Source organism: Hippocampus comes, unplaced genomic scaffold (assembly GCF_001891065.2).
Source record: "Hippocampus comes isolate QL1 unplaced genomic scaffold, H_comes_QL1_v1.1 scaffold63, whole genome shotgun sequence".
NCBI lineage: Eukaryota > Metazoa > Chordata > Actinopteri > Syngnathiformes > Syngnathidae > Hippocampus > Hippocampus comes.
The window spans coordinates 390864-401160 of NW_017805987.1; the positions used below are offsets into that span (position 1 = coordinate 390864).

Consider the following 10297-nt stretch of genomic DNA (forward strand, 5'->3'; position numbering starts at 1 on the left):
AGTGTGGAATTTTTTTTTTTTAAAGAACATACTGTATATTTAGTATTTCTTGAATAAATCCACACGAAGAAGCTCCTGTGTTAATAATGTGTTATCCTATTCCCCTCGTACAAGGTTTGACAGTTGTTTTCATTCTGAACTATATTAGGATGTCTGAGTGGAAAAATATTCATCTTTTTATTGGCTTTCGCAATCATAAGATCATGTATTAATTAATGTTTCACACTAAGGTATATTCACAAGTACGATACTTTTTTGACACGCTGAAGCTTCCGTCTTCAGTCTTGTTGCAAATTAGGATGTTTGAGAGGGAAAATATTCAACTTATTTTTTTTAGATCCTGCAATATGGTCCTTTGTTAGTTAGTGGTTTATCCAGTATGTTTTTTGCATAGTTTATCAAGTAGTTTTCATTCTGAACCCAAGTTAGGATGTCTGAGTAGAATAATATTTACTTTTAAACAATGGCTTTTGCAATAGTAAGATCCAGTGTTAATTAGTGCGACACCCCTACCCTGAACGGGACATTGACAAGTACCTCCCGACCCGTTTTTCCAGACAATTTGTCAGACGGTCCCTAAAAAAGAAAACAGTCTATTGTTCCAATAGCCGCTCAACCCTGGACGGACGGAGGCTGCAGTGCGGGGTTCGACCAAAGAGGGCGCTGCACGCACGGCAGGCCGGCCTCCGCGGCCTCCTCATCTTTTTGTCTGAGAACAGGATCCCTCTGCCGCTCTACAGTGTGTGCGATAGCCTCGGCGCCGCGTCCGTAACACACTGTCAAACCACTCCAAACGAATACAACCGCGACCAAAAAGCATTAATCGAACACGTCCCGCAATGGCGCGCCTAATCCGCCGGTAGGTCGCTCGTATTTGGGACTGTTCGTTTGGAACTTAGTCCGGGTTTGAATCGGGTTCGCTCGCTGTGTGCATCAGTCTTTATTAGCGAGCCTGCCGCTCTTCTTGCTACCAGCTATTTCTTTAACTTTTTAAACACTCAGCTTCGCGAATGACTGAGCGCCGGCGGAGTATGGGATCGGTGGTGTCTTAGGAAGCGACCGAAGTGGGCTTTAACCGTTTTTGCATGCAAAAACAATGGCAAATTCGACGGGAAAAAATCTTCCAGATCAGCGAAGGAAGGGACAGGCTTTCCTGGACGAGCTGCGGCAATTTCACCAAAGCAGAGGGTAAGATTCGGGCGCCTTTATTCACACCAAATGCAACTTTGGGTTCACATCGAACGGCACTCTGACTTGCGCCGAACTGCTATTGAGAGACATTTGTGCTCATTTGTGACGTTATCTCCCCAGATCGCCGTTCAAGAAGATTCCTATCGTGGGTGGGAAAGAGCTGGATCTGAACGCTCTCTATTTCAGAGTCGTCTCTTTAGGTGGATTTGCTAAGGTGAGTGGGGGACCAAAAGTGGCTATTTTTTTCACCCCGCTCCTTGCGGCTTGTGGACCTCTCTGCGACTCCCGTGTGGGCAGCCTGGGACGAGTGGATCCCCCCGCAGACAGCCGTTAGTGGGTCGCTGTTGGCCTTGTGCTAGTTTGCAATGTATCTCTATTGCAATGTGCTGCCTTGTGTTGTTGTGCGCTTTCCATTGAGTGGCGAGCGCTGCGAGCCAGAGCGCACTCGGGAGCCACTCAAAATTAGCGGGCACGTTTAACATCGATTATCGCCACTCGGAAAAGCCCACGGAAGACGAACCGTGCCGCCGGGCCGTCGCTCGGCGCTCGACAAGCCGGGAAAAGCCTTCGTTTTCCCCCCTTCTTTCCTCGCCATTTTCCTCGGCTTCATGGCTGCTCACGAAATGCAGGCCTCGTAGGCCCGCATAGAGAATACTGTCAACGGCACCGCACCGAACCCCGAATAAACGTCTGACTACCAACTAACACATTCCCGCTCTCCGTGGGCACAGTTTGTTGAGAGTTTGGCGTCGTATGCGTGTTAGGCTAGCGTGGGAAAAGTCAACTTAGCCTGTTAGCCGTTTTGCTAACTAGCTTCAACTGAAACGTTAAGTCTTCCAACACTTGTACATACACACTTATGTGCCAATTTTTGAGATGTATATGCGGGGCATACACACATTTGCGGCATTCTACCGCGCGGTGTGTTTATTCACGTCATTATTTACGCGTGGGTTCAACATTTTTTTACGAAGTTATTGATTTTCAGCAGTCCTTAATAAGGGACCTGTAGGTAGACAACCAGATGATCATAATGTTGCCGCTCGTTTCCCCCAACTTGCAGGTGTGCTTTTATTCTGTTTTTGTGTTCTTTGTTCTAACAACCCTTCCCCTCATCTTGCAGGTGTCTGACAAAAACCAGTGGAATGAACTCGGGGAAGAGTTTAATTTTCCAAGGAGTTGCTCCAACGCTGCATTCGCTCTAAAACAGTACTACCTTCGGTGAGTAGCACGGTTCCGCAGCTTTGTGCCTCCCAGGCAGCATGTGGGAAGTGTTTACAAGTGTTAGGATGCAATCAACAGGCGTTTTTCTCCCCTTCGCTTGGAACCGGTGGCTTTATTGTGCCGTGACATCACGGGCCCTTTGAACAACAATATGGCATGCATATTTTCAGAGCACATTTGTAAATAGCCCTTCGGTGTTTTATTTGATTTTTTTTTTTTCCGCCATCATCTTATTTTTGTTTTCGTGCTGTAGAGTTAGTTCCAAGTCGCAACGCTGTCAGCTGCCAGTGATGGGAGCCTGGCTCTTCCAAGCAGCTTAAGCACTGTGCTCTCATAATATCCAAAGTTAGTTCCTGTCATCGCCCCCCCACCCTTCTCGGAAAATACACCTTTGCAAGCAGGGAAACCCTTGCCGCCGCTTCGACAGTTCTGTAATTGCTTCAGAGGCAACTGTCTTTGCATTTCTTCCTAGTTAATGCTGCAAGGTGGCCAAGTGTAGCGGCTATTTTCCCTCCTCCTGCGGCTGATGCTCCCGGTTTCTTTTAAGCTCACAGATGGATACCCATCAGCTTTTATTAGCAAGACAAACGTCTCTTAAACGGCTTTCTGTCTTGTGTGAATGAGAGTATTTTAAAAGAGAGAGCAGAGCATATATCTTGTGAGAATGATGGACGACAAGAAAGTCTGTTGTGCTTTTTTTTTTTTTTTTGCCAGGCTTTCCAGTGCATGCATGCAATCATGGGTGGGAAGCCGTCTAAGTCGTAGGCTCGGTAAATATGCAGAATTCCAGTTTTGCATGTGCAGAACGGGTCCACGCAGAATTCCTGCTGTCTTTTTAAGGCTGATTTAAAAGAATAACTGAACTTAGCTGACCACGGGAAGAAAACTCATTTCTTCAAATGATGTCGCTCCGAAAATACTCAGTGGTGGTGAAATAGGGAGCAGAAAATACAGGCTGACCGCTGAGGGGAGCCTGCATGCAGAATATATCATTCTCGTGTCACAACAGCCGTTGGAGCTAATTTGTTGATTCTATCAAAGGAAGTTTGGTGTCGTGAATGTCACAGGCGGCGAGGAGCTCCGAGTGAACACGGCGATGCTCGCCACCCGCTTTTCGCTGACTGTGCACGATCGCTTATTGGATGAAAAGGGGAAATTGTAATTTCTTTTTACCTTTTTAATGTAATTGCCGCAGGGTGAAGGTTTCACTCTTGGCTTTCATCCAGGTTTGAGGTTGTCGTCGGGCACACGGGGAAGTTGCTCGCTGAAAGACACTAATGGCTTTGTTGATATTTGCCATGATGAAGCGCACATGTAGTGGTTAGCACGTCCCCCTCAACGGCGAGATCTGCGGTTAAAATCTCTGATCGGGTCCCCTGTTGAGGAGTTTACATGTTTCCCTCCACCACGCGTGTTTGGGTTTTCTCCGGTAGTCTGGCTTCCTCCCCACATTCCACAATGCGCGGCGGGTTCATAGAAAGCTCAAAAATTGTCCGTGGGGTTGTCAATTTGAGTTGGAATAGTTGTTTTGTGTGTGCCTTGCGATTGGCTGGTGACCGATGAGGATGATCAAGACCGAAAACAGACGCAATCAACTTTTTGGGTCGTATCGAGCAGATTTATGGCGAACGGAGTCGCTGCGCTGTCGCTGACCTCAACTTCCCATAGCTGCGGTCCCGCTGTTGGATTGCCCGCGCACTGATCTTATGCGCTTCATTTTCTTTTTGATCGCCTCAAGACACGAGAATCCAGACTCCTTCATGTTTCTTGCTTGGTGTGATCATCCCGAGCGTTGTCGTTTCCTGATGCTGCTATTCACTGCTCGTGTGGGGGAAAAAAAAAAATCAATCAAGCAAAAGACTCATGATATTTCTGCTTCAGCGGTGCTGGTTACCAAAGTTTTGAACGGTCATTCGCACAAAGCGCAGCAGCTTTCGGCCTCAAACTTTGCTAGGGGAGCAATACACGTCCCATTTCGTACGTCAGCGGTAATAAGCGATTGTACATCGAAGGTGCAGCGTTTGTTTCACATCGGCGGGGCTCGCACTGCGGATCGAAATATGGGCTTTATATTCGACGGGATCGTTTCGGGTTTCATGATCAAAATTAAAAGAGCGAGCAACAGAAGAGCGATGTGAGAGTACCTCCCGAATAAAGCGTTTCTCACCAGAGGCGCTCGTTTTAGAGCCCTAATAAACTTGATCGCAGCTGCAGCGGACTGACCACATCCTGTGATTTTTAATTTTATTATTATTTTTTTAATGATTCAGCATTACCCGCTAACATCGCAAATGCTAACTCTCCTATCCGGTTGGTTATTTGGACCAATCCGTTTCTTCGAGTTCCCTCCCCTTGTGACTGCTGCAGCAGCTGCAGATAGCTCGCCCCTCTGTCAACTGAGGCGGTTTTCATTTGGCTCCACCGATATGGGCCAAAAACGTCTCACGTGTCTTCCGTTCCGTCTTCGGTAATTCGTTTCACATGATTTTGGGATGTCCCGACTTTGAGCGAAACCACCCTACAATCTCCCAGACACCTTTTCCTTTGAGAATGAATAAAACATGACCGGGAAGTGAGCCCGTTGGCGTCGCCCTCGCGGTCTCCCTCCAATTGTAAACTTGAGGGCAAGTCAGGTGACGCGAGCCTAACCTCAGTTTGCCCTCTCCGCCGCTTTCCCCAGCGGGGAGGGAAGCAGGCCCAGAAGGCACCGACGTCGAAGAACCGCTCAGTCCCTCTGTCGGGAGCTCAAACATGTCCATTGTTCATCCCGACGGGGCCATGCTTCAAGGTTTCCTTTTAATGGACCATTTTGGCGATGTCATGGCCTCACATGTCAAACGGAGCTTGTGGAGGAACATGTGACTTCGAAACTATTCTCTGAAAACCCACCATTTTTATTTGAATCGAGGTTTTTGCGACTCTTATCCAGACAGTGTCGTTTCAAAAATAAAAATAAAAAATTGAACGCGGTATATTTTCGCGGTAATCTGTGCCCACGCGCGTCTCGTTGTTAAAATCCTAATGAAGAGCGGAGCGCAGACAAATCCGCCAAGGTTGCGTGCACAAACAAACAAACGGCAAGCGTGCCTGCGAGTTCACGTTTCCTTTGAGAAGCGACACATGCGACAGTTGACCCGCAAACAGCCATTCAGCAGGTGTGTTTGCTTGCGGTGACGACTAAAAAGTGTTCCCAAGAGGCTGCTGTGAGCGAGTGTTTTAATTTAATTTTTTTTTTTTTTTTTTTTTTTACCCACTTATGATTTTTAATCCTAAATGGCTCGATTAAGGGACCAGTCATGGCTGCAGCTAATGATCGCGGCCCTTCTAAGTCGCCTTGCGTGCCCCTAGCAACGACTTTCACACTTCTGGCTCAACAGATGATTATTTTTTTTTAATGTGGTGAACAGAAGCTGATAAATAGAAGTGGTTTTCTCCATATGGGATTGTTTTATTGTGATATCAGCTCTCAACGTCAACACCAGTCAATGCATGTGTAAATGTCCCCCCCCACCCCTGCCCCTCTTCCAATCTATGACCTTTTGAGCTTGCACTATTAAGGGCTCCACATTCTCATGACCTCGCTTTCGCAATTACCGTATTTTCCGCACGATAAGGCACACCTAAAGGCATTCCATTTTCTCCAAACCAGACAGCGCGCCATATAATCCGATGCGCCTTATATATGGATCGATATTCTTATTTCTTGGGCGTAGTATTTTAAAATGTTCTGTAAAGCTGCAGCGGTTGTGAAAACTCTAAATAAATCAAGCTGTATTGTATTCCCTTTAGCGTAGCTCCATCTAGTGGATGCATAAAGCAACCGCAGCAGCTACTGTCAGTTCTATTCTATGCTCCTTATAATGTGGTGCGCCCTATATATGAAAACGGTTTTAAAATACGCAATTCGTTGAAGGTTTGCCTTATGTTCGGAAGGGCCTTATAGTGCGGAAAATACGGTATGTTAATCGTCCTTCTGAGTATTGAAGCGCCTTTTCATCATGTTCCTATTGCAAAGGCTGCCTCCGGACACGTTTTTTTTTTTTTGACCTTTTCTGATTGCAAGCGCGTTAATGTGAACACTATTTACATGGTCGTTCCATCTTTGCTTGTTATTACCACTGCACTGTTGACTGTGTCATTCGTTTTTTCTTTTTTTTTTTTATTATTGTCAATTGTCAATCAAAAAACGGAAGTGACTGATTTAATTTTTAATCTGTGTAAAACTACTATAGGGAAACTCCTCTACAACGAAATCATGTTTGCAGCAAGACATTTTTCACAACAGGGGGTTTTTCACTGTAGCAAATTTGATCTCAGATGTAAACACACACACACGAACGTATGTGTACACGCACACACAAACGTATGTGTACTCTTTATTTTTATTCTAATAGTGCATAAGTATGAGCACACACTTATTTGACACTTCATATAGTCAGTGTAGAAAGAAAAAAAGGGAAAGAAATCGCGAAATTTACCATCAGCATTCACGTTCGCTTAGATCAATTTCTTGGATGATGTCTTTTATTTTGCTTCCTCCGTCTTTCATTTTGATCACTTTTACCCTCTCTTCCAGCATCAGAGATCTTCTAGTCTTCGCCGCTTGACATCCAGAGGTCTGTTTTGTAGCCATTTTAGCAATGCAACGTTCTTTATGCGTCTGAAACTTACAATAACAAATATTCCTGGACTCCTGCGTACGTGTAAACTAGTGTGGTGGTTGCTGTTGCCGTTTCGGAACGAAGCAGTGGAGGTCGCTGTGGATTAGACTTCGTTGTAGTGAATCTCGTCGCGGGGCAAAAGCAGAGAAAAAGATTTCATATAACACGTTTTTTTTCGTTGTATGGGGGGGCAGGAAAGTGGGAATGGTGTCAATGCATGAAGATTTTTTTCCACACTAGGGGGTATTTTCGCCCATGTAGGTTTCGTTGTCGAGGAGTTTCACTGTGACTGAAAAATGTCTTCATGGGGGGGGGGTTTAAAAATAAAAACAAAATCAACTTTACCCGTTGAATTGAAATCCAATTGAAAGTGGAATGCACGTTATGAGACACCGTCTCTCCCATCATTTTATTCTTGCAAATTATTACTTTTTTTTTTTTTTTTTTTTTTAAATGCGACTTGAGATGTGCCACTGCATTTCATGCATGCCAAAGAAACCAGTGGTGCTTTCACCTCCGGAGCCAATTAGCAACCTAACGAAAGCCATTTCCGGAGAGGCCACATTCATAACGACGGTTAATTAATCCGGCAAATTTGCAGTTGTGCTCAACGATTTCGAAGAAGAAAAAAAAAAAGGAATGAAATCACGTCACGACATAACATTGCAAGGAAAAATATGGTGGAAAAATATTCCTAGAAGCACTTAAAAAAATGCACTTTATGAATCAAGGTCTTGTGAGTGGGGAAAAAAAAAATTCAATGAGTGCGTATCAGCTTTGTATTGCCGAGCCCTTGAACTGGTTTGCATCAGCTGTGTTTTTTCAGTCCGCTGCCGCAGACCGTAGCCCGACAAGCTTTGATGAGCGGCTATGGATCAAAATGAGACCCTGTCGGCAAAGTATGGCTCAAGATGCATCCATCTATCTCGCGCTCATACACAACCCGAGGGCTTTTTAAGACTTTGTGTCTTGTTTTTTTGGCCTGCCCGTGGGGGGTGGGAGGGTGTCAGCCACCGCTGACAGCCTCATCTCTTCTGTCTCCTCGCCGGCCCGGAAGATTGACAGATCCGCCTTGAACTCGACAGCGAGGCTCACGTTACTACTTTTTGTGGCGAAATGCACAAATCATTGGCGGGGAGTTTTGTTCACGGGGCTTTTTTTTCCTCCCCCCGCCATGAACGATAGCAATAAATCCTCCGGCAGAAGACTGTTGCGGTCCAACAGCTACGCTGTCAAGGAGGAGGTCAGTGCCACTCTTTTGTGAATCAGCCTTGTTAACGTCCGACTGTATGGAAGGAAAAGGATTTTTATTTTTTTTTTTGAAGAAAACTCATTTGTCAGCACTTGCTTTTTGTCTGACACCATCCACTAAAGGAAGAAGCCCACCACACCCCCTCCCTTGACAACAACCACGATCTTCTCAGTACTGCAGAGGAGCTCGCATCATTATGAAAGCCATTTTTTTTTTTTTCGATTGGCGGCGCGAGGCTGCCCTCTCCGCCCAGATGCAGATGTTCGCAAGATTCGAGCGGGTATTATTGCGCCGTCTCGTGCGCTGACCTTTTCCGTGTCTATACGCCTGTCATACTTTATCAGCGGAAGCCGCAGGGGGCACCGAATCGGTATTTTAGTCCCCGGAGTCATGTTCTGTCAGCGAGATTATGGCCGCGTAAATAATTTCTTTACGGTTTTCCTCTGCGCTGTGAATCATTGACAATTTTAAATCGGTATTCAGTTTGGCACGCGAAACTCATCCTGGGATGATTGACAAAGCGGAGGCTGCAGACCTTTTGCGCGTCTTTCTCCACACCCAGCAGGGGGCAGTGGACCCAAACACACCAGGGGGTGGTCTTTTTTTTTTTTTTTCCCCCTTTCTCACTTGCTCACCCTTTTATTTTTTGGCAGGAAAACCAAGCATTGGATTTTGACTTTTTCCCAGTGATGAGGCAGGAAATCACTGTCGCTGATGATGCTGTCATGAATAAAAACAGCGGTATCGATTGTTAGCTGCAGCGCTGTCATGATACTGATGCACGACCAACGTGGCGGGAGGGTCGGTGCTCCCCCCCCCGCCCCACCGCCACTTGAGACGAGGGCCAGAAAATCGTTTAAAAGTCGAGGTGTCCACCTCTCTAACTGAATCTCGGCGATCTGATCTGCCGTCTCTCGGCCAGGCTTCCCGTTAGCCTCTTTGATCGGGAGCAGGGTGCGAATCTCACATTTCCTCTTTTTGACCCCTTCGCTTGAAGGCCTGAAAAAAATCAGTGGACTGGCACCTCCGCCGAGGCAACCCAATTAAGTAATAACCCCTTGTGCATATAGTTTTAGCTCTGCCAAGCATGAAAGGCGGATTGGATTAATCGGTTGTGTGGGGGTTTTTTTGTGTCATGCTGCGCACCGACAAACGATTTCCCTGAAATGCACCAAGCGGGAACGTTTTGAGAATCAGAAGGAAGGCGCAGATATCCAAAATGTGATTTGATTACACGGTGTTGGTGACCGGTCGGTTTAAAACCGAATAGCACACCAGCTCACTTGTAGTCGTTATGATCCACTTGCATCGGGATCAAAATCGTAATTTTAATTGAATTTGACAAGGTTTCGCTGATAGTCACACATTGCTGGCGAAGAATTGTCCCGCCCTTCAGGAAGTTTCCGGTTGCTTTACTGCAGGGGTGTCGAACTCATTTTTGTCACGGGTCAGATTGTAGTTGGTGGGCCGTTATGAATTTTGGGAAACCATATAAATGTTGAATCACCTCCACATTTTACATACACAGCGCACAACAAATTGATGGATAACGAGTTTTAAAATCAGAAGTCCAGAATAATGACTGTTGTTGCGGATTACATGTGACAATTTGAAATTTTGGTTCAGACTTTAGCAAGCATCAAGGAATTTGACATGCTTGATTTGCTTTCGCGGACCACATAAAATGATGTGGCGGGCCAGATCTGGCCCCCGGGCCTTGACTTTGACACCTGTGCTTTCCTGTAACCACTCACTCATTACTGAATGTTGTCAAAAAATATTTAAACTCCCCATCTTTTATCACAAAGAACTCATTCCCAGATTCCCGGGGCCCTTTCCGTGATCACAGTTTCTCCACAAATGATATCACACACCCGAATAAAAACCGTCACTTCCAAACCAGTGATTTATCCTCATCTTGAATGCATGGTATAAAGTAAAACAGATGTGGAGCCCCTCCTAAAAAAAA

The 10297-nt window shown here is 45.8% G+C and overlaps 1 protein-coding gene across 2 annotated transcripts in view; it reads left to right on the top strand.

Moving 5' to 3' along the window:
- Positions 1–327: 327 nt before the first annotated feature.
- The window catches only part of arid2 (AT-rich interactive domain 2), a 27585-nt gene continuing 17615 nt past the window's right edge, over positions 328–10297 (top strand). The window contains exons 1-4 of one of the 2 annotated variants that reach the window (XM_019891908.1): positions 328–859; positions 1003–1188; positions 1312–1405; positions 2315–2412. In XM_019891908.1, coding sequence (XP_019747467.1) covers positions 1097–1188; positions 1312–1405; positions 2315–2412 — 284 coding nt within the window. In that variant the 5' untranslated portion in view covers positions 328–859; positions 1003–1096. Of the gene's footprint in view, positions 1189–1311; positions 1406–2314; positions 2413–10297 lie in introns of both variants that reach the window. The other variant, XM_019891909.1, reaches the window with a different exon arrangement.